The sequence below is a fragment of the Pristiophorus japonicus genome, chromosome 20, assembly GCF_044704955.1.
Source record: "Pristiophorus japonicus isolate sPriJap1 chromosome 20, sPriJap1.hap1, whole genome shotgun sequence".
Lineage (NCBI taxonomy): Eukaryota > Metazoa > Chordata > Chondrichthyes > Pristiophoridae > Pristiophorus > Pristiophorus japonicus.
Window position 1 is genome coordinate 63,677,509 of NC_091996.1, and position 24,656 is coordinate 63,702,164.

The window sequence follows — 24,656 nt, forward strand, 5'->3', positions numbered from 1 at the left end:
GTTACAGCACACTTGGCATACCGTACACAATGTTGGTCACCATATTATAAAAAGGATATCGAGGCACTGGAGAAGGTGGAAAAGGGATTTGAAAGGATGATCCCAGAACTGACAGGATATACTTATCAAGAAGGGTTGAACAGGCTGGGCTGGTGAGAGATAGCAGAGCAATGTGATGGGGGCTCAGGAGAGGCATGTATTTAGGGCCCAGAAGAGGTGTGGGCCCAGGGGCAGCATGGGCCAGCCCACACTGTCATATGTGCGAGCACTAGGTCCGTGCAGCAGAGCTGGTCTCCAGTGGCTGGTATGCAACGGCCATCACATGTTCAAAAATCCACGCACAGGCATTTTCCGCCCTTCATCTAAACCAATGCTTGAGAATTCCAATGGTCTGCTCAATGATATTCCTGGTGGCTGAGTGGCTCTCATTGTATGAGTGCTGAGTTGGTGTCTGGGGGTTTCTCAGGGGAGTGATGAGCCAAGGCATCAGAGGGCATCCCTTGTCACCCAGTAGCCATCCATGCACATTGCGTCGAGACTCAAAGATTGGTGGGACGGATGTCTGTCTCATTATAAATACATTGTGGCAGCTCCTTGGATAGCAGGTATTCTCCTGCATGATGTACTGCCTGTGGTGGACATTGAGGGAATAGAATCCCTTCCTGTTCCTGAACATCTCTGAATCTTAGTCACCTCTTTACAGCCTAAAGTATTTGGCCAAAATAGTCCCAAACTGTATTCCTCTTGGCATGGACTTGTTTTTCACTATGTAATTATTATGTATGCAATAAAGGTACAAACTGAGTACTGTTTAACCGAACAAGGTACAACTTTGTTCCTGCTTTATTACAGCCCAAAGTGCCTGACTCACAAAATGACTGGCCTTTTATACCAGAGCAGCACCAGGTGTGTGCTGCTCAGTGGCCTCCAACAATGACACCATCTGGTGGCTACAAACAGCATGTACATACATGACAATACCCTCCTCTGAGATCTTATCACAGTCTTTCACAGGTTGAGATGGTCCGGTGCTTTATGCTCCTGGGTTGACCGTCTCAGTTCGATTCCGGCCTTGGGTGAATGTACTGAGTCTGTTGTGGCTGGTGGCTAGATGGCTGACTTGTTGGGGGTGGCAGTGGCCATGTCAGGAATTGCAAGTCCATTTTTATGGAACAAGTCTGTGATGGAAATTCCGGGTTCACTGATGACCCTTGAGTCCACTGAAGGCTGCTGGTAGGCTGGTTGGTCATCGACGGTTTCTTTGTCTGACTGCTGTGGCTCATCTGTGTGCCTCAGCTTTGTTTGATCCATGTGTTTCCTGCAAGTTTGCCCATTCTTGAGCTTAAAAACAAATACTCTGTTGTCCTCCTTGGCCATGACCGTACCACTGATCCATTTGGGACCCTGACCATAATTCAACACATATACAGGATCATTAACAGAAATCTAGCGTGACACAGTTGCACGATCGTAGTACCGTTGTTGACTCTGTCTTCTGTATTCAACATGATTACTTAAATCCGGGTGTACAAGAGATAACTTGGTCTTAAGACCTCTTTTCATCATGAGTTCAGCAGGCGAGACCCCTGTGGGTGTGTGGGGTCTTGTCCTGTACCTCAGCAGTATGCAAGACAAGCGGGTCTGCAGTGACCCTTGGGTTACTCTCCTCATGCTTTGCTTGATAATTTGTACTGCACGTTCTGCTTGCCCGTTGGGACGCAGGCTTGAACGGTGCTGATCTTACATGTTTTATGCCGTTGAATTTTATAAACTCCTCAAACTCCTGACTGGTGAAGCACGACCCATTGTCGCTCACCACTATGTCAGGCAGACCATGTGTCGCGAACATGACATTGAGACTCTCTATGGTTGCCGTGAACGTACTGGATGACATGATTTTGCATTCTATCCACTTCGAATAAGCATCCACAACCACTAAAAACATCTTGCCCAGGAAGGGACCTGCAAAATCTACATGGATCCTGGACCAAGGTTTGGATGGCCATCACCACAGACTCAGCGGCGATTCCGCTGGTGCTTTGCTGAGCTGCATGCAGGTGTTGCACTGATACACGCATGCTTCCAGCTCAGAATCAATTCCTGGCCATCATACGTGGGACCTGGCGATGGGACCAGGTCTTAACTTGTTGAGCCATCACAGGGGTACCTTCACTCTCAAAAGCATCCATGATTAACATTAAATCTGCCGGTTGTGGCGTTTCCACCTCCGGTGTGGGCAACGGCGACCGGCTCAAAGCATCAGCACAATTCTCTGTGCCAGGTCTGTGGCAAATGACATAATCATAGGCAGATAATGTCAGCACCCACCTTTGGATGTGGGATGAAGCGTTGGTATTGATACCTTTGCTCTCAGAAAACAACGAAATAAGCAGCTTGTAATCGGTCTCTAATTGAAACCTCAGACCGAACAGGTATTGATGCATCTTTTTAACACCGTACACACACGCTAAAACTTCTTTTTCTACCATACTGCAGGCTCTTTCTGCTTTGGACAAACTTTTGGATGCACACGCGACAGATTGAAGTTTCCCCGACTCATTGGCTTGTTGTAACACGCAATCAATTCCATATGACGATGCATCACAGGCCAAAACTAAACGTTTACATGGGTCATAATGTACCAGCAGCTTGTTCGAGCAAAGCAGATGGTTGGTTTTCTCGAAAGCTCTGTCTTGCAATGTGCCCCACACCCAGTTGTTGCCTTTTTTCAATAGCATGTGCAGTGGTTCAAGTAAGGTGCTCAATTTAGGTAGGAAGTTACCAAAGTAGTTGAGTAGACCCAGGAACGAACGCAGCTCCATCACATTCTGTGGCTTGGGTGCATTCTTGATGGCTTTGGTTTTCAAGTCAGTAGGTCTGATGCCATCAGCGGCGATTTTCCTCCAAAAGAATTCGACCTCCGGTGCCATGAAGACGCACTTCGAGCGTTTAAGTCCTATTGTGTTCCTAACACAGATGAGACTGCACACAGGGAGGTTAAAGTAACAGTGACCTCGGTCTTTATTAAGACACTCCAGAGTGAGGAACAGGCCTTAGGGGCCGGCTTATATACAGTGCTCCCCCTTGGGACTTCAGGGGATGAACTCCCTGGTGGCGGAACATGGGAGTGCATGCTTTACAGATACACAACATCACTCCCCCCACCAAAGTCAAAGTGAAAACTATTTACAAGGTGAGGCGGTCGGGAGCCTTTCTTTCCCTTGTAGACCGCCTCGGTACAAATGTCTGTTCTAGTGTGTTGGTTGTGCCTTCGCTGGGCTGGCGTGTTGTTGGCCCTGCAGGGCTGCTGGGTGAGCCTGGCCTTGCTGGGCTGTTGGGCGTGATGGGTTCGATTTCCTGGTCCGGCGTGGTGTCGTTGATCCTTTGGGTATGTGTTCTAGGCTCTAAAAAGATGGTGTCTGCTGTGGGTTGTTCAGGGCAGTCTGTGAACCGCAGCCTCGTTTGGTCCAGGTGCTTTCTGCAAATTTGTCCATTGTCTAGTTTGACGACAAACACCCTATTCCCTTCTTTAGCTATCACCGTGCCCGCGATCCACTTGGGACCATGTTCATAGTTTAGCACATACACAGGGTCATTCAGATCAATTTCCCGTGACACAGTGGCGTGACCATCGTTTACATTTTGTTGCTGCCGCCTGCTCTCTACCTGATCATGCAGGTTGGGGTGAACCAGCGAGAGTCCTTTTCATGAGTAGCTCAGCCGGGGGCACCCCTGTGAGCGAGTGGTGTCTCGTGTGGTACCTGAGCAGTACTCAAGACAGGCGGGTTTGGAGTGAGCCTTCTGTGATTCGTTTGAGACTCTGTTTGATTGTCTGTACTGCCCGCTCTGCCTGCCCATTGAAGGTTGGTTTAAATGGGGCCGAGGTGACATGTTTGATCCCATTGCGGGTCATGAATTCTTTAAATTTGGCACTGGTGAAACATGGCCCATTGTCATTGACCAGTATGTCAGGCAGGCCGTGGGTGTCAAACATGGCCCTCAGGCTTTCAATGGTGGTGGTGGTGGCGGTGCTTCCCGACATTATTTCACATTCAATCTGTCATGTATGTAACCTTCATGTAACAACACTGCAATACTATATATACTTGAAAAATGCACACATTGACCACAGGGGGTGAACTTGTGGGAGACACTCCTCACCTGGTCATCCAGGTATATAAAGGGAGGTCCCATGCAGGGTCATCACTTCTTGGTCCTGTGAATAAAGGTGCAGGTCACAGAGTGACTTTGTCCATAGAATGTGCCTCGTGTGGATTTGTGGTATTGTGTAAGGACTTTACAGTGGCGACGAGAAACGGGAATCAATGACCCACGAGAATGGCCACCGGTAGCACAGAGGAACGGTACTGTGTTGGTGAGGACTGGGACGATTTCATTGAGAGGCTTCAGCAGAGCATTGTCACGAAGGACTGGCTGGGAGATGCAGCGGCCGACAAACGAAGGGCTCATCTACTGACCAGCTGTGAATCTAAGAATTACGCGCTCATGAAAGACCTGCTAGCACCCGAGAAGCCGGCGGACAAAACCTTTGAAGAGCTCAGCATGCTAATTAATGAGCACCTCAAACCAGCGAGCAGCATACACATGGCCCGACAGATTTTATACCCACCGACGTCATGAAGGACAGAGCATTGTGAGAGGGATGGAGTACAAAAGCAGGGAGGTCCTGCCGCAACTGTATAGGGTATTGGTAAGGCCGCACCTGGAGTACTGGGGGCAGTTTTGGTCACCTTACTTAAGGAAGCATATACTGGCTTTGGAGGGGGTACAGAGATGATTCACTAGGCTGATTCCGGAGATGAGGGGGTTATCTTATGATGATAGATTGAGTAGACTGGGTCTTTACTCGTTGGAGTTCAGAAGGATGAGGGGTGATCTTATAGAAACATTTAAAATCATGAAAGGGATAGACAAGATAGAGGCAGAGAGGTTGTTTCCACTGGTAGGGGAGGCTAGAACTAGGGGGAACAGCCTCAAAATACGGGGGAGCCAATTTAAAACTGAGTTGAGAAGGAATTTCTTCTCCCAGAGGGTTGTGAATCTGTGGAATTCTCTGCCCAAGGAAGCAGTTGAGGCTAGCTCATTGAATGTATTCAAGTCACAGATAGATTTTTAACCAATAAGGGAATTAAGGGTTACGGGGAGAGGGCGGGTAAGTGGAGCTGAGTCCACGGCCAGATCAGCCATGATTTTATTGAGGGGCTAGATGGCCTACTCCTGTTCCTAATTCTTATGTTCTTATGTTATATAAGCATACCGGACTTCGTTGCAGACCTCCGGCGCTTGGCCAGCCTCTGTAACTTCACAGACGCCTGCAGGGGGGAGATGCTAAGGGATTTCTTTCTTGAGGGCATCGGTCATGCCGGGATTTTCAGAAAGTTAATCGAGACCAAGGACTTGACCTTGGAAGCGGCAGCGTTGCAGGCTCAGACTTTTATGGCATGGAAGGAGGAAACCAAGATAATATACGTGCGCAACTCTGACTCTAACGTGGCAATGGATCAGGGGGTCAATATCATAAACGCGACTCAGAGCCCAACAGGCAGGCAAGGCCAGTTCAACATACCCCAGGCAGCAATAAACCCCAGAACAGGTTTTCAACACAGACAATGGCAGGCTGAACGGACATTTACGCCATCCCAGTGGACAATGCGTTCTGGGATGGGGCCTTTGACACCCACTAACAGGGTGTTCAAGAGCAGTCAAAGGCACAATCAGCGAGGAATGCCTGGTAACAGCTCTTTTGTTCATGCTGGAGGTGTGGGGGCAGACATGCTGCCAGGACTTGCAGGTTTCAACAGTTCGCCTGCAGAAATTGTAATCTCACTGGCCATTTAGCCAGAATGTGAGGAAGCCTGCGACCAGGCTAATTTACGAGGCGGATGGACCAGAAGAGGGGTCTGCGAGGCAGGTTGACGCGTGGGGCAAATCAATGGACGCTGAAGTTCAGCGGGTTCATGTAGCAAACATTCACAGCTCATATACCAAAATGCCACCTATTAAACGGCATCCCGGTAAGCATGGAGCTGGACACGGGGGCTAGCCAGTCACCATGAGCGTTCAACAATTCAAAAAGCTATGGCCACTCAAAGCTAGCAGACCCCAACTAGAATGCATTGAGACTCAATTACGGACATACACCAAAAAAATCATTCCAGTGCTAGGCAGTGCAATGTTGGCTGTCACACACAATGGATAAGTGAACCGGCTGGCCCAGGCAATGGTCCTGCACTGTTGGGGAGGAGCTGGTTAGCTGAGATGAACTGGAAATGGGGGGATGTGCACGCAGTGTCATCCGTGGAGTGAAGTTCATGCTCACAGGTCCTACAGCAATTTGAGTTGCTATTCCAACCTGGCGTCGGGATGTTCAAAGGTACCAAAGTAGTGATTCGCATCACCCTGGACGCCAGACCAGTGCACCACAAAGCCAGAGCTGTGCTGTGTGTGATGCGGGAGAAAATTGAAAGCGAATTGAACCGTTTGCTGAGAGAGGGCATCATCTTGCCTGTTGAATTCAGCGACTGGGCGAGCCCCATTGTTCCCGTCCTAAAAGCGGTTGGCTCGGTCAGGATCTGTGGCGACTACAAGGCCACTATCAACCGGGTGTCCCTACAAGACCGATACCCGCTTCCGAGAGCGGAGGATCTTTTTGCCAGGCTGGAAGGCGGCAAGCTGTTCGCCAATTTGGACCTCACTTCAGCCTACATGACCCAAGAACTGGCCGACGAATCTAAACTACTGACCACCACAAGGGACTGTTTGTTTACAACAGGTGCCCGTTTGGCATTCGATCAGCGGCCGCAATCTTTCAAAGAAACATGGAAAGCCTGCTCAAATCCATTCCTGGAATGATCGTATTCCAAGACGATATCCTCATCGTGGGTCGGGACACCGAGGAACACCTCCACAACCTGGAAGAGGTGCTACGCCGACTGGACCGGGTAGGCCTGCGACTCAAGAAGCCTAAGTGTGTGTTTTTGACTCCCGAAGTCGAGTTTCTGGGCAGGAGGGTTGCTGCAGACGGAATTCGGCCTACTGAATCCAAAACAGAGGCGATTCGACGAGCACCCAGGCCCTGCAACACATCGGAGTTGCGTTCATTTCTGGGACTCTTGAACTATTTTGGGAACTTTCTGCCGAAATTAAGCACATTGTTGGAGCCGCTACACGTGCTCCTGCATAAGGGTTGCGATTGGTTTTGTGGGGACTGTCAAGAATGGGCTTTCAATCGGGCACGTAACCTACTCTGTTCAAATAAGTTGTTGACCCTGTACAACCCCTGTAAGAAATTGGTTCTGACATATGACGCATCGTCCGATGGGGTTGGGTGCGTGTTGCAGCAGTGCAATGCTGAGGGGCAACTCCAACTTGTGGCTTATGCCTCCAGGTCGCGCTCTCAAGCAGATCGTGGATATGGGATGGTTGAGAAGGAAGCACTCGCATGTGTCTATGGGGTGAAAAAGATGCACCAGTACCTTTTTGGCAGGAGATTCGAATTAGAAACGGACCATAAGCCGTTAACATCCCTGTTGTCAGACAGCAAGGCTGTCAGTGCCAATGCGTCAGCTCGCATACAGCAATGGGTTCTCACGTTGGCTGCGTATGACTATACCATCCGGCACCGGCCGGGCACTGAAAATTGCGCTGATGCGCTCAGCAGGCTTCCACTGGCCACCACTGAGGGGGCAGCGGAGCAAAGCGCTGAGATGGTGTTTTGGATCAATAATAATAGACCCAGGTTCGGGATCTGGATGAATGTTAAATAAGAGACAAGACAAATGAAGTAAAGAATAAAACACCGTTTACTGAGAGAAAAGAAACATTAATAATACAGTTTACGAAGAAAAGAGAAGTATGATAAGATGCAACAACGCTCATGGCCTTCCGCCCATCGGGAACTCCACAAGCGACGGCTGGTCTGGAGCATTGGGGGTCCCGGCACCGCTCGCGAATCACGGTCCAAGGTGAAGTTCAAAGAGCTACGGGACAGTGCTGTACCTTTATAGTATCAAATAAACATACTACTGAACAAAACATGGGTGCATGTGGCTTATGGCCAACTCCTAATCTGTAAGGCCCCAGGTGCTTGTCCACAAAGCATGAGACCTCGAGCCGCGGACCATCTCATAACAAGCTGGTGTGCGTCTCAAGGTCGCTTTCCCTCTCTCTTGAGCAACAACATCCACGAGACGGAGCAGATACACACTGTGAATGACTAAATATCATAATTAACCCTATATGATTAACCCAATACAATACAGATGGTCATGGCCGTTGATGCCTTTGACAGTGCAGGCTCCCCCATCACAGCCCGCCAGATCAAAATCTGGACCAACAGAGATCCCCTCCTATCTTTGATTAAGAAATGTGTCCTGACTGGGGATTGGTGCCCGCACATGGAGCATGCCCTGAGGAGGTTAGACCATTTCAGAGGCGAATGGATGAGTTCTCCATCCAAGCTGACTGCCTACTATGGGGCAGCCGAGTAGTCATTCCCCAGAGGGGCAGGGAAGCTTTCATCAGGGAACTCCACAGCGAGCACCCAGGCATCGTGCTGATGAAGGCCATTGCCCGGTCACACGTTTGGTGTCCGAGAATTTATTCAGACCTGGAACACTGTGTTCGCAGGTGCACGACATGTGCTCAGCTGGGAAATGTCCCCAGGGAGGGCTCCACTCAGCCCGTGGCCCTGGCCCACCAGACCATGGTCACGCATTCACGTAGACTACGCGGGCCCGTTCATGGGGAAAATGTTTCTCATCGTGTTGGTTGATGCATACTCGAAATGTATTAAGTGCATCATTTTGAATTCGTGCACGACATCCACCACTGTGGAGAGTCTACGTGCAGTCTTTGCGACCCACGGTTTGCCGAACATCTTTGTTAGCGATAATGGCCCATGTTTCACTAGCTACGAATTCCGGGAGTTCATGTCGGGTAATGGCATCAATCATGTCAGGACAGCACCGTTCAAGCCGGCCTCCAATGGCCAGGCGGAATGTACGGTCCAAATCATAAAACAAGGCATGCTCAGGATTCAAGGTACCTCCCTTCAATGCTGCCTATTGCGCCTCCTGCTGGCCTATAGGTCCCGACCGCACTCGCTCACGGGGATCCCGCCCGCGGAGCTCCTTATGAAACGGACACTCAAAACTCGGCTGTCCCTCATTCATCCTGTCCTTTCCGACATTATTGAAGGCAAGCGCCAGTCCTAAAATGAGTACCATGACCGTAATTCAAGTGGGAGATGTATAGAAATTGGTGACCCTGTATTTGTTCTCAATCACGCTTTGGGGCCCAAATGGCTTGAAGGTACTGTAATAGACAAAGAGGGGAATAGGGTCATCGTAGTTAAACTTAACAATGGGCAGATATTCCGCAAGCATCTGGACTAAGTAAAAAAAAGATTCAGCATGGACTCTGAGGAACCTGAGGAAGATCACGGGATGGTATTCACACCACCGCCAGTGAACGAGCAACAAGAAATTCAGCAGCATGCACAGTCCCTGCGGTCAGCCCGGACAGGCAGGAATCACCACAGGGGACAGACACGCAGGCCAAGGCTCAACAGCCAGAGCCCTAACTGCGGCGCTCCACAAAGGAGCGCAGACCACCCGAAAGACTTAACCTGTGATCCCAAAAAGACGTTGGGGGGGCGGGGAGGTGATGTCATGTATGTATCCTTCATGTAACAACACTGCAATACTGTATATATTTGAGAAATGCACACATTGACCACAGGGGGTGAACTTGTGGGAGACACTCCTCACCTGGTCATCCAGGTATATGAAGGGAGGTCCTACGCAGGGTCATCACTTCTTGGTCCTGTGAATAAAGGTACAGGTCACAGAGTGACCTTGTCCATAGAATGTGCCTCATGTGGATTTGTGGTATTGTGTAAGGACATAACACAATCCATTTTGAAAAAGCATCCACCACCACCAGGAACATTTTACCGACAAACGGGCTCACTTAGTCGACATGGATCCTCGACCATGGTCTGGAGGGCCAGGACCACAAACTTAGTGGTGTCTCTCTGGGCGCGTTGCTCAACTGAGTGCACATGCTGCATTGCTGTACATAGGACTCTAAGTCAGAGTCGATACCGGGCCACCACATGTGGGATCTGGCTATCGCTTTCATCATTACTATACCCGGGTATGTGCTGTAGATATCCGAGATGAACGTCTCCCTGCCATTTTTGGGTAGCACTACACGGTTACCCCACAACAGGCAGTCTGCCTGAATGGACACCTCGTCCTTTCGCTGCTGGAACGGCTTGATTAGCTCTTGCATTTCAAGGGGGATGCTGGCCCAGCTCCCACGCAGTACAGTTTTTTTTACTAGGGTCAGCAGAGGATCTTGGCTGGTCCAAGTTCTAATCTGGCGGGCCATGACAGGTGATTTATCATTTTCAAACGCTTCCATGACCATCAACAAGTCTGCGGGCTGCGCCACCATCAACAAGTTTGTAGGCTGCGCCATTTCCACCCCCGTGATGGGCAATGGTAACCGACTGAGAGCATCCGCACAGTTCTCAGTGCCTAGCCTGTGGCGGGTGGTATAGTTATATGCTGATAGCGCGAGTGCCCACCTTTGTATGCAGGCTGAGGCATTAGTATTTATCCCCTTGATTTCAGTGAACAGGGATATGAGGGGCTTGTGATTGGTTTCCAGCTGAAATTTGAGGCCAAACAGGTACGGATGCATTTTCTTTACCCCGAACACACACGCTAATGCCTCTTTCTCAATCATGCTGCAGGCCCTCTCGTCCTTAGACAAGCTCCTGGAGACATAGGCGACAGGTTGCAGTTTCCCCGCAACGTTAGCTTGTTGTAATACACACCCGACTCTGTACGACGACGCATCACATGCTAGCACAAGTCTTTTACACGGGTTATACAATACAAGCAGCTTGTTGGAGCATAAAATGTTTCTGGCTTTCTCAAAAGCAATTACTTGTTTTTTTCCCCATACCCAGTTCTCACCTTTACGCAATAACACAAGTAGGGGCTCTTAGAGGGTGCTTAAACCCGGTAGGAAGTTACCAAAACAGTTGAGGAGTCCCAGGAACGACCGCAGCTCTGTGACGTTCTGTGGCCTGGGCGCGTTCCTGATAGCCTCTGTCTTGGCGTCTGTGGGCCGAATGCCGTCCGCATCGATCTTTCTCCCCAAAAACTCCACTTCTGTTGCCATGAAGACGCATTTCGACCTCTTCAACCGCAGCCCTATGCGATCCAGTTGCTGGAGGACTTCCTCCAGGTTTTGTAGGTGCTTGACGGTGTCCCGACCCGTGACCAATATGTTGTCCTGAAAAACCACCGTGCGTGGTACCGACTTGCGTAGGCTCTCCATGTTTCTCTGGAAGATCACTGCAGCCGACCGAATTCAAAACAGGCATCTGTTGTAGATGAACAGTCCCTTGTGCGTGTTGATGCAGGTGAGGCCCTTCGAAGACTCCTCCAGCTCCTGCGTCATGTAGGCCGAAGTCAGGATGAGCTTGGTTAACATCTTGCATCCTGCCAGCGTTGCAAATAGGTCGTCTACCTTAGGTAGTGGGTATTGGTCCTGTAGCGAGAAATGATTAATAGTTACTTTATAATCGCCGCAAATCCTGACCGTGCCATCACTTTTGAGTACTGGAACAATCGGGTTGGCCCACTCGCAGAATTCCACTGGGGAGATGATACCCTCGCGTTACAGCCTGTCCAGCTCGATTTCCACTCTCTCCCTCATCATGTGAGGTACTGCTCGCGCATTGTGGTGAATGGGTCATGCCTCTGGGACAAAGTGGATCCACACCTTTGCCCCGGAAAAGATTCCAATGCCTGGCTCAAAAAGGGAAGAAAATTTGTTAAGATCCTGGGTACATGAGGCCTCATCGATATGTGATAGTGCTCAGATGTCATCCCAGTTCCAGCGGATTTTGCCCAGCCAGCTCCTTCCAAGCAGTGTGGGGCCATCGCCCGGGACAATCCAAAGTGGCAGTTCGTGCACCGTGACCTCGTAGGTGACCTTGACCATGGCGCTGCCCAGGACAGTGATAAGCTCTTTGGTGTATGTTCTCAGTTTCGTGTGGATGGGGCTCAGGGCTGGTCTGAGTGCCTTGTTGCACCACAGTCTCTCAAACATATTTTTACTCATGATCAATTGGCTAGTGCCAGTGTCCAGTTCCATGGCTACTGGTAAGCCTTTCAATTTTACATTTAGCATTATAGGCGGACATTTCAGTGAAAATGTGTGCACCCCGTGTACTTCAGCATCTGCCTCCCCTCTCTGACGCTCGAAATTGCTTTGATCCACCATGGACCGATCTTCCTCTGCCATGTGGTGGTTAGCAGGTTTTGCAGAGCTTGTAGCTCGTCTGCAAGTTTGTTGGAGGTGCCCCATTGTTCCACAGCTCTTGCAAACATACCATTTGAAGCGGCATGAATAGGCTGAATGGAAGCCTCCACAACGTCAACAAGGTGTGAATTGCCCTGCATTCATCCTTTGTTGCGGACTCTGAGTCATCTGGGTCACCTGAGGCCTGCTTGCAGTTCCAGACTCGTGGTTTCTGCCCTGTATATTTCTGCTCGCAAACACAGTTCCAGTTAATTTATGAACATTGCTAGCACTTGTGTGCTGAGAGATTTGTTTGGTGTTATCACTGGTGGACATAAACGCCTGTGCTATCGCAATGGCCTTACTGAGAGTCGGTGTCTCTACAGTCAAACGTTTTCATAGAATGGTCTCGTGGCCAATGCCCAGTACAAAAAAGTCTCTGAGCATTTGCTCCAGGTAGCCATCAAACTTACATTGTCCTGCAAGTCGCCTTAGCTCAGCGACGTAGCTCGCCATTTCCTGACTTTCAGATCGCTGGAACGTGTAGAACCGATACCTCACCATCAGCACGCTCTCCCTCCGGTTAAGATGCTCCCGAACCAGTGTACACAGCTCCTCATATGACTTATCTGTGGGTTTCACCGGAGCCAGAAGATTCTTCATGAGGCTGTAGGTCGGTGCCCCGCAGACCGTGGGGAGGACCGCTCTCCTTTTTGCAGCGCTTCCTTCTCCGTCCAGCTCATTGGCTACAAAGTACTGGTCTAGCCGTTCGACATAGACTTTCCAGTCCTCACTCTCCGAGAACTGCTCCAGGATGCCCACAGTTTGCTGCATTTTTGCGTTGGATTCGTATGCATGTCGCCAGTTATTGTGTTCCCAACACAGATGAAACTGCACACAGGGAGGTTAAAGTAACAGTGACCTCAGTCTTTATTAAGACATTCCAGAGTGAGGAACAGGCCTTAGGGGCCGGCTTATATACAATGCTCCTAAGGGATGCTGGAATGATTGAGTCCTGAGGTAACAGTGTCAAGAATAAACTTTTTAGGAGCTGAAGAGAAGGTAGATGTGTTCATGTTGTGGGGGTGGAAATAATTGGTCTTGTTGGTGAAAAGGATCAATATTTGAACTCAGTTGCGGAGCGGACAAGCTGCCAAGGTTCTGTGTGGCCTGGTTCAGTGGGAGCATGGCTGGACCGGGGATGGAACCAGTGGGAAGGAAGCAGCGTTGATGATGAGGGATAAAAATCACTGCTTCAGTCTTCCCGATGTTTAGTTAGAGGAAGTCGTGACTGATCTGTGACTCGATGTCAGAGTTAATCTGACAGCATGATGGAGGTTGGTGGGGGTTGAACCAGATGATGGAGAGATGGCATTAGATGTCAGACTGAGATGGAGACTGACCCGGTGTCTGCAGATGATTTCACCGAGGGGCAGCTGGTAGATGAGGAAGGGGGCAAGGATAGATCCTTGGGGGATTCCAGAGGTAGTGGTGCAGCGTTGTGAAGAGAAGCCATTGCTGGAGTTGTGCTGGTGACATTTGGAGAGGTTGATTTTTAGCCGTGTGAGGACAGTCCCACAGAGCTGCACATGGAGGACAGGCGATGGAGGAGGATGGTGTGGCCAACAGTATGAAACACTGTGGAGCGCTGGAACAGGACAAGAAGGGATTGTGCACCACAGTCACACAGAATCTCATTTTGTGAATTTATCCAGAGCTGTTTCAGTGCTGTGGGGAGGGTGGAAACCATACTGGATACATTGAGACAAACTGTATTGAGGGAGACGGACATGGAGTTGGGAGGTGATGATGTATTCGAGGATCTAACTGAGGAAAGGGAGGTTAGAGAGGGGGCACTTGTTGCAGAGCACCGATGGGATCAAGGTGGGTTTTCTGAGGAGGGGCTGACAATGGCAGTTTTGAAAGGGGAAACAATGTTCCTGAAGGAAGGGGAGTCTTTAACAATGTACACTAGCATGGGCTCCAGCAGCAAACATTGAGTGGCCTAGAGTTGAGTGGTCACAAGTGGTGTAGGGTTCTAGAGATGGGCATGGGGTAGATGGAGAAAAGCTTCAGTGTAATGGGGATCTGGGCTGTACAGGGTTAGACAGTGTGGGGAAAGTCAGGAGCGAGGGGGAGAGAAAGGGGAGAATTGGCAGAGACAGCTGTGGAGATGGTCTCCATCTTGGAGACAAAGAGACCCAAGATCTCCTTGCACCCGATGTTTGAAATAATCATAAACTCTGAATTATTTCCCCCACTGACTTCCTCTTTTGTCCCTAACAGCCTTGCACCCTAGAATGTATTGATCCCCTTGTTTGACTCACATTGGGACTATCTTGAATAAGCTGCAAACTTAATTTGCATAACAGAGATGGAAATAAGAGATGAAAGAACCGATGCTTTGAAGACATGCGGTGACTCATTTGAGGTCTGACATTCTACTATCTGTCACAGCAGTTACCTGGAATCAGATTGTCAACCAGGTGAGCACTGTTCTGACAATGGACAAGGGTGTTCATGCAAAGTGAGACTGGGACCAATTCTGAGATGCGATGATAAGACGGAATATAAAGGACCAGAGGAGAGTGCAGCTCATCACTCGACATCACAGCTCGGAAACATGAAGACGCTGTCTCTCCTAGTGCTGTTGGCCGTGTTGTGTGCGATCTCCCTCCACCCTGCTGGGGCGGGTAAGTGATTCTAACACGAATTAGCTGTTCAATTAGCTGATCTCAGGTGAGCTAACTGGGATATGGTCGGGTTAGAGGGAGTAAGCACGCAATTATGGGAAGAAGGTCTTACCAACAGATTTACCGGAGGGCTATAAAGAAATGGTGAAGCTTGCTGGCCTCAGAAATTGTGTGGGTGCAAGGTATTTAGATTTCAGCAAAGCATTAGATACTGGACACAGTAAAGGGCTGATTTTAACTGCTGTTGTTGGTGTAAAATGGGAGATGGCGGATCCATTATACACACCGCCTGTTTATATGTCGCATGTTATACATCCTGTCCATTGTACACTCTGTGGCATTATTCATCCTGTTCATTATACATCCTGTCCATTATACACTCCGTCCACCAATCCCTTGTACACTCCGTCCATGTACAGCCCCTCCATTGTACACCCAGACCATTATACACACCGCCTGTTTATATACCGCGTGTTACACATCCTGACCATTATACACTGTCCATTGCACACCCTGTCCATTGCACACCCCGCCGGATTTTCCTTTCCACATGCAGCTCTGGTAAAACTGAAATAAGCGGTAATGAGAACTCAGCTGTGTGGTCTACATTAAACAGAGAGACCGTTGGTAATTGAGGAAATATTCTACACTGAAACACCAGAATACAATACAACATGTTCTATTTATTCCAGAGGAAGCACTGCGTGGTGAGGATGATTCCAAGTCTGACCTTACTGCGCCACAGATGCAAGAGCTGGGTAAGTGTCAGGACTGTTAAACGTCCTTACAGACCGCGACAGATCCACATCCCATCACCCGGGCCACCATGCTCCCGCAAGGCTCTCACAGGTGCCTCTCGGGTGACCTTGGCCATGGAACCTATCCTAGTGAATGGGTCACCATCTTAATGAATGTGCAGGAATGGGGAAACATTGGAGAGGAAAATTACATTCATGTGGAATGAATTGAGGTGAAACAGACTGAAGTGTGAGTGAGTCCACTGTGTGCAATGGCTGAGAAATGGAGGTTTCAGTGGTTTCTCTAGTCAGGAACCTACCCTGACACACAGTCTGGGTAAAACAGGAATAACAAGTAACTATGGAGGAGACAGCACACATCTCTTGCCACTGGTTACCCTGTGACACTGTGTAATTTGGTTTAGATGGGATTGCTTCAGGAGGCAGTAATCTATCTGGGAATATCTCTTGTGGGGGGTGGAAAGTGATTTTGAGAAAATAGAAAAGAGAAGGCTGAGGGGTGACCTAACAGATGTCTTTAATATTATTTAGAGATTTGACAGCATAGATGTAGAGAAGGTGTTTCCACTTCTGGGGGAGTCCAGAACGACGGTTTAGAAATATAAGACAGTCACTAATAAATCCAATCGGGTATTCAGGATGAATTTTTTTACCCAGAGAGTGGTGAGAATGTGGAACCCGTGAGCACAAGAGTAGTTGAGGTGATTAGCAGAGATGCATTTAAGGGGAAGCCACATAAGGACATGTGGGAGAAAGCAATAGAAGGATATGTTGATAGAGTGAGATGAAGTAGGGTGGGAGGAGGTTCATGTGGAGCATAAACACCAGCACAGACCAGTTGGGCCGAACGGCCTGTTTCTGTGCTGTAATTTTATGTAATTTTATGAGGAGACAGCAAACATCTCCAGTCATCTGCTTCAAAGATTGGAGTAATTGTGGAGATAACTGACAATGTGAGGAGATAATCTACACCGATAGCAGTGTGAAAATGCAACACTTTCTATTTATTTCAGAAGGCGCGCTGCAAGAGTTGGCGGATTCCAAGTCTGACCCGGGTAAGTGCCAGGCACATTAACATGTCTGTCACTCCACAATAAAGGTTCTTTGCTGCTGAGACACAGAGCAGGAATTGATGCTTCCATTGTATAGAGCGTTAGTCAGACCCCATCTGGAGAACTCTGTTGTTTTGGGTACCGCGCCTGAGGAAGGATATATTGGCGGCGCAGATTCACCAAATTAACACCGGTGCTTAGAGGGTTAAATTATGAGGACATGTTGAATAAACTTGGTTTGTGTTCCCTTGAGTTTAGAAGACTGAGATGAAAAAATGATTTGATAGGGTAGATACAGAAACTATTTCCTCTGATTGGGAATCAAGAACGCGGGATCATGGGCCCAAAATTCGCCACCATTTAGCTCCATTTTTGGGTGGGGGCAGCGGTGACTGGAGCTACTGAATTTCGCAAGTTTCACCAATGTTATAACGCCATCATTAACAGATCACGGCCGATTTTTTTTGGTTAACATTTTGATGGCGTCATTCGGGGGTCAAACCCACCCATAACGCCACTTTTGGGAGTTTTGCCAAATAAGAATTTTTTTTTTAAACGCCGCTGGAGTCCGCTTTGTAAAATCTTGCCTTCCCAAGTCGGAGTCAGATGGAAATTGACGTTATAGCTGCCATCTTGTTTATCGGAGCTGAGTTATAGGTTTTGGAGGGAGGGAACAGGACTTATATTATATCCAAACAAATTAAGAATGTTTGTTTGTGCGGCGGGAAGAGAAACTTTATTTATTGCAGTTAATTGCAAGTTGAAGTTCCACCGAACCGCTGCTCACCGGGCTCAAGGCACACAGGGTCGGAGTGCCGGCCAGCAGGATTGCTCCCTCGGCCTGGCACAGGAACTCGGCTTCCAAAGAAGCCGGGGGGAGGGAGGTGAAAGCCAAGCCGGGGAGAGGGGCGGCAGTGGGGGCCATTCGGCCAGGGATAGGAGAGGTCACCGGGGACCATTAGGCCAGGGATAGCAGCGGCCGTAGCTGACCATTCAGCCAGGGATAGCAGCGGTTGTGGCAGCCCATTTGCGAGCCGTCGGCTGGGACAGGGAGTTTCAGCATCAAACCACTCCCAGGGCAGGTACAGCACGGATACAAAAAGCAAAATAATGCATGCTGGAATCTGGAATAAAAACAGAAAATGCTGCAAATCTCAGCAGACTGGCACGGGAGTAAAGCTCTAAAATTAGACCTTACTCTGGAAACCTAAATGCTTGGGCATGCGCAGAACAGGGCCTCACTTTTTCAGCGCAGAAGTTAAGTTCCACTCTTAAAACCAGAGGTCTTTCTGCGCTGCGCCAAAATGAAAGGTAATTATGGCGAAACTTATGATTTTTTTTGCTGCTATCGCTCACTAAAAAAAACAGCCGTTATTCTTCGATAGCGCCAAAATTTGGCAATGAGGAATTTTGGGCCCCATGATCTTAAAATTAGAGCTAGGCCGTTTAGGAGTGAAATCGGGAAGCACTTTGTCACACAAAGGGTAGTCGAAATCAGGAACTCTCTCGCCCAAAGTCTGTGAATGCTGCGGGTCAGTTGGCGTTTTCAAGGCTGAGATCGATAGACATTTGTTGGGCAAGGGTATCAAGGGATATGGAGCTACGGCGGGTAACTGGAGCTGAGGTACTGATCAGCCATGATCTCATTGAATGGCTGGGGGGCTGAATGGCCTACTCCAGTTCCAGGTTTGATCCTTGGTCTACGCACAATGAGCTGATCTCAGCCAGGTCAGATCAGAGAGGTAATCTGGGTCAGGAGGGAGTGGCTCTCCTTATAGGGGCCACTTTTGTTCGTATTCCCAGAGAGAATGTGCTATTTTGTGTCCCTCTGTGTAAACTGCAGAATCAAGCAAGAAGAAATGGGATTTGACAGGGTTTTTATTAGGAACATATTTGCTGTTGGCACCGAACACTGTGATATACTTTTGTCAACATGAAGATCACCCAGTGCTCAGTGACAACCAGCAAACTTTACCAAACACAGAGGATCCCGAATACTAACGTGCACCATCTCTCATCCTATTTCTTTAGAGTCACCGCCCGGTGAGCAGGTCCAGAAACGATTTTTCAGTTTATTGGCGAATTTAGTTGGCAAGTATTTCCTTTTAATGATTGAAACAATACGACAAAGGAAGGATTGATGGAGAGACTTGGTTAGAGTAGACATCAACATCATAACAGGATCGGATATTTCTGGAGTCCACTTGGATCCCAATAGACTGGCCCAGTCTGAGGGCTGGTGCCCGGGGGGTGTTTGAGAAATAGCCCAGTGGGCAGGAGGGCGGCAGGTCTTGATGGAGACACGTTTAACTGTGTGGGGTGTATGTGGATGTCGGTGTGTCCCATTACTCAACAACTGCAGTAATCCCACAGTCTACACCAAGGGTTAACACTGGCTCCGTCCTCACTCTCTGTATTCATAAATGTTACATTTCCCAGTGAAATCATTGATATTTCCTCGTACAAATGGAGTTCCATGGTAGATCATGTCGACAGGAAAACTGTTCTTTTAGACGGTCTGTTCTTGGGATATGAGTGATATGGAAAGGACACATTTATGGCCCAGCCCTAGTTCATATATTGTATGCGTTGTGTATCTGTAAAGCATACACTCCCATGTTCCGTCACCAGAGAGCTCATCCCCTGAAGTCCCAAGGGATCCCAGCATTCCTTATAAGCCTAAGGCCTGTTCCTCATTCTGGAGTGTCTTATTAAAGACTGAGGTCACTGTTACCTTAACCTCCCTGTGTGTAGCCTCATCTGTGTTAGGAACACAATAGTATGTACCCGTATTTATCTATATGTACCTTTTATTTGGTTGTAAATACAAATACCTACATGTACCTTTATGTATTTATGGGTAAATATATGTACCTGTACGCACTTGTGTGTATTTATAAGTACTTGTATGCACACATGTAACTGTATGCTGCCCCTCGGTAACGTCATGTGTAGGCACAGAGTCATCTTTCCATGGTATGCTGATGACATCCAGTTCTACCTCTTCACCACTTCTCTCAACTCCAATTGCCTTTGTGTTGTCGGGATGCTTGTGAGACCACAAAACCCATCAGTGGTTCAAAGGAGTGTGGAGAATAGACTGATCATCAGTCCTGGATGAGTCTCAATTCAATTCAAAAGCCTTGTTCTGACTTCTAAATTCCTCTGTGGCCTTTTTCCACCCTGTCTCTGCCATCTACTTTACCCCCTATCTGAACAGTCCATTCCTCTGACTTTTACCTTTTGTACAAACCCCCTCCTTTGAAATGCAAGTCTGTTGTAGTGTTTTTCTCCACATGAGCCACTGCCTGATCCAACTTGCCTCATACCCTTTAAAATTTCTCTTTTACAAGGAACTATCTAATTCCCTTTTAAAAGAATCAATGGATTTGCTTCAACACTGGTTTGTGGCAGAGAATTCCAGATTCCAACCACCCTGTGTATAAAGAATTTGTTTCAAACCTTCCCTTTAATTCTTTCTGTGAGTATTGAAAATTTATGCCCTCTAATTATCATGATGTATACAGTGGAAACAATCTCTCACGATTTATCTGCTCATAACTTTCCACAATCTTAAAGATCTCTATCAGGTCACCTTTCTCAGATCCAGTGAAGAAAAGCCCCACCGTTTCAAGTTTCTCTGCATAACTGTGGGCCCTCATCCCTGGTAACATCCCAGTGAATCCATACTGCACCTTTTCCATTGTTTCTGTATCCTTCCTGTAATGGAGTGTCCAAGACTGTGCACTATTCTCCACATTAGGGCACAGTTCTGTGCTACGGCAGTGGATAAGCTCAGCCAGACTAATCGGGGGTGGTTGAAGAAATGCAGGGCATGAATCATTAATTAAAGAAGCTGCAAATTGGAACAAAAACCCTAAAGAGAAAACAGCAGAATGATGTAATTCTGTCTCCTATTTTAGGTAAGGGTATTTCACGTCTCGTGAATGGACGTCGGAAGCGAGAAATACCCATTCTGCGTGAGGAAGAGACTGAGTGAAGTGAGGTCTGGGTAAGTAGAAGTCATTCCCAGCTCCTCTTGACTATGAAATGAACTGTGCTGTGCATTGCAGACAAGCAGATTCAGCACGGCTGTTTAATTATTACCTTTTCGAAACTTCTTATCTTTTTCGGAAGCAATAGATCAGCAGAGAGAGGCCTTCAAGGAGGAGATGGTTCAGATACAGACTAGACACATTCCTATGAAGGGAAAAGGAAGGGCATCCAAAGCCAGAGCTCCCTGGATGACTAAAGAAATTGAGAAAATAATCAAACAAAACTTGGAGGCTTATGATAAATGTCAGGTTAATAATATGGTAGAGAATCAGGCTGAATACAGAGAGTGCAGAGAAGTCACAAAATAAATAAGTGGGGCAAATAGAATGTATGAGAAAATATTAGCGGGTAACATAAAAGGGAACTGTAAAGTCTTTACAAGCATATAAAGAGTAAGAGGATAATTAAAGGTAAGGTGAGGCCGATTAAGGACCTAAAAGATCTTCTTGTGGAGACAGTGGGCATGGCTGAGGTACTGACTGAGTACTTTGCATCTGTCTTCACTAAAGAAGAGGATGCTGACAATATTACAGTCAAGATGGAGGGGGTAAAGAAATTAGATTGGATAAACAAAGAGGGGAACTTAAACGATTGGCAGTACTCAAAAGTAGAAAAGTCGCTCGGTTGCTGAGGGAAGTAAAGGTGGAAGTAACAGAGACTTTGGCCACAATCTTCCAATCCTCCGTAGATATGGGGGTGGTGCCAGAGGACTGGAAGAATGCAAATGTTACACCTCAGTTCAAAAAAGAGAGATTAAAAACATAAGAAATAGGAGCAGGAGTAGGCCATTTTGCCCCTTGAGCCTGCTCCTCCATTCAATAAGATCATGGCTGATCTTGGCCTCAACTCCACTTTCCAGTCCACTCCCCAAAACCCTCGACTTCCCTATAGTTCAAAAATCTGCCTATCTCCATCTTAAATATATTCAATGACCCAGCCTCCACAGCTTTCTACAGTGGAGAATTCCAAAGATTCCCAACCCTCTGAGAGAAGAACTTCCTCCTCATCTCCGTTTGAAATGGGCTATAAGAGAGGCGCTTAATACAATCACTATCACTAAAGAAGTAATACTCTGTAAAATAATAGGAGTAAAGGCGGACAATTTCCCTGGACCTGATGGCTTGCATCCTAGTGTCCTAAAAGAAGTGGCTGCAGAGATAGTGGATGCATTGGTTGTAATCTACCAAAATTCCCTGGATTCTGGGGAGGTCCCAGCGGATTGGAAAACCACAAATGTAATGCAGCTATTTAAAAAAGGAGGCAGACAGAAAGCAGGAAACTATAGACCGGTTAGCCTAACATCTGTCATTGGGAAAATGCTGGAGTCCATTATTAAAGAAGCAGTAGCAGGACATTTAGAAAAGCATAATTCTATCAAGCACAGTCAGCATAGTTTTATGAAAGAGAAATCGTGTTTGACAAATTTACTGGGATCCTCAATGGAATGCTCTCTACGCGGGGGGAGTCCTTTATTTATTGGAGACTTGGCCTGAAGGGTGTTGCACTGAGCAGTCCCGTGCAATAAGTTTAAAGTCGGTTCACGGGCTCCCAGGCCGCCTGTAATTTCTGTGGTCTAGAGGAGTCCGTGTTCCATGTATATGTCGAATGTGCGAGGTTGCAGCCCCTCTTCCAATATTTGAAGGGGCTGCTCCTCAAATTCTGGTTGCACTTCAGTCCCACACTCCTGATCTTTGGGCAACCTGTGCGGAGGGGAGCGGGCAGGTCGGAAGGCCTCTTCGTAGGACGGCACCTGGGCATGGCCAAGGCGGCCATCAACCGGTCCAGGCAGTGGGCGGTCGATGGAGTCATTCAGCCCGACTGCCTGCCTCTCTTCCGCGGTTACATCCAAGCCAGGGTGTCCCTGGAGATGGAGCACACGGTGTCCACCGGTACGCTCGCAGCCTTCCGCGAGAGGTGGGCGCCGGAGGGACTGGAGTGCATCATCACCTCCGGCAACCAAATTTTGATTTGATTTAAGTTACTGCCAAAGTTAATTTGTTTATTGTGTCAGGTTAAGTGCCCACCACTTTAATCAAGGGGCACTTGTATAATTTGTGTTTTTGGTGCCCTCAAAAAAAACAGGGGGCACTTGAATGAAAGTTTCTAGAGTGTGACCCCACTTTAATCAGGGGGCACTTGTTTATTGTCTTCAACAAAATAGTTGTAACTGGAGCCAGTGTAATACTGAACAAGGGAACTCAATACACAGAGCAGGTGTAATACTGAACAAGGGAGTTCAATAAGAAGAATGACGATATTATTTTCTATCTGGTGCAGTTTGATTGATCTCATCCTCCATGGAGAGAAGGGCCATTTAATGAAGGATGAAGACATCGAACTACAACTCTGGCTATTCGCTTGCAAGTGCTGAAATTAAGAAATTGCTGATCATGATTTAATGAGCTGAAATCACTGCTGCTGATTTAGGAATATTTGCTTGTGAGGGTCAGGGTGACTCTGACTCACTGAATTCCATCAGCTCAGTCTGAAAGTACAAACCTGTGAAAATTGCACAAAACCCAATGATTACCCATGGAAACAGGAATTAACACTGTAAATTACAGCTCAGGCCATCCAACAAATGCCTGAAAACATGAAACAAATCAGTGCAACACGTTCATACTGGTCGGAGCCCTGGAGAATACTGCTGAGTCCATCCAATAATAACCCGCCCCAATTAGACTTTAGTTTAAATTGAGACACCATATGAACCGGTGACTGATGACGTACTGATGCTGTAATATTTCAAACAGAATGTCATTAATTAAAATCATAAAGCTGATGGAATCAGTGCCTCACAGCCCCTCCCTTGCTCCTAGTGCCTGTACACTAAACACAACCTTAGGTTGTTTTGTAAAGCAATTAAAAAATGAATAAAAACAAATGCATGAGAGAGCTGGTGTTTCTCAATTTCTTCTGTGATTAATTCTGAGCTTGTGCACAGACAGCGGTTTCATGCACCCCTTGGAGTCACATTGCTCACCCACCCGGACAGTATTTGGTGCTGTTTACCCAGCTCTACCATTCTTACTCGTACTGGTGCAGCATTTACTGCAATGTTAGTCCTTTATAATAATGTGCTGAGTCTGTTCATTCCCTGAATGGAGAAACGTGACAATGTACAGTCCATTTGGCTCATCCCAAATTTCTAAATGCCTCCTCACACCTGCAATTCCCCACCATCACCACAAAACGATGGAAAGTGACTTGCTTGTTGCAGTGTTCACAGAGGAATTAGCGACTCCCCTTCCCAGGGCAGTTGGGTGGGATGAGGAAATAAATATACAGAAGGTTAGAGATTACAAATAAGGAAGCAGCAGTTTGCCTGCGCTGTCTCCCTGGGCAGCCTGTTCCACACATTCAGTGTGTATGAAGCTGTTAACTACGTAAATATACATAGAAGTTACAAGATGGGAAGAGGCCATTTGTCCTGACCAGTCCATGCTGCCATTTACCTTCCTCACCAGCAAGTCTGAGCTGTCTGTTCACCCTCCCTTCCTCAGTCTGAATCCTTGCCTCTGGTCACAGAGTCTGTGGCTATGCTCGACAATTTATCAGGGTTCAGTTGACCTTTACCCTTTAGAGTATTCAACACTTTCCTCTGATTCATCCTGATTTCTCCAGATGCTTTATTATTCCCATTTCAGGATGCCTGCTAATGATTTCCTACTACAGATGGTCATGCTCACTACCCTGGAGTTCCCTGGTTTACCTTTATATCCCGTGGCAAACATTGAAAGAAATATTCCAAA

The 24,656-nt window shown here is 47.7% G+C and overlaps 1 protein-coding gene across 7 annotated transcripts in view; it reads left to right on the plus strand.

Annotated features, from left to right (window-relative positions):
• Positions 1 to 23,791, plus strand: part of hdhd3 (haloacid dehalogenase-like hydrolase domain containing 3) — a 160,788-nt gene extending 136,997 nt beyond the window's left edge. For 3 of the 7 annotated variants that reach the window (XR_011588030.1, XR_011588026.1, XR_011588027.1), the window contains one exon: positions 14,803 to 14,885. Coding sequence is in view for 2 of the 7 variants with exons in the window: in XM_070862901.1 (XP_070719002.1) it covers positions 14,803 to 15,038; positions 15,731 to 15,796; positions 16,810 to 16,851; positions 18,880 to 18,939; positions 20,772 to 20,848 (481 nt within the window). In the remaining 5 variants the exon portion in view is untranslated. Of the gene's footprint in view, positions 1 to 14,631; positions 14,659 to 14,802; positions 15,039 to 15,730; positions 15,797 to 16,809; positions 16,852 to 18,879; positions 18,940 to 20,771; positions 20,861 to 23,181 lie in introns of those variants that run through there. The other 4 variants (XM_070862901.1, XM_070862900.1, XR_011588029.1 and 1 more) reach the window with 3 other exon arrangements.
• Positions 23,792 to 24,656: the final 865 nt, after the last annotated feature.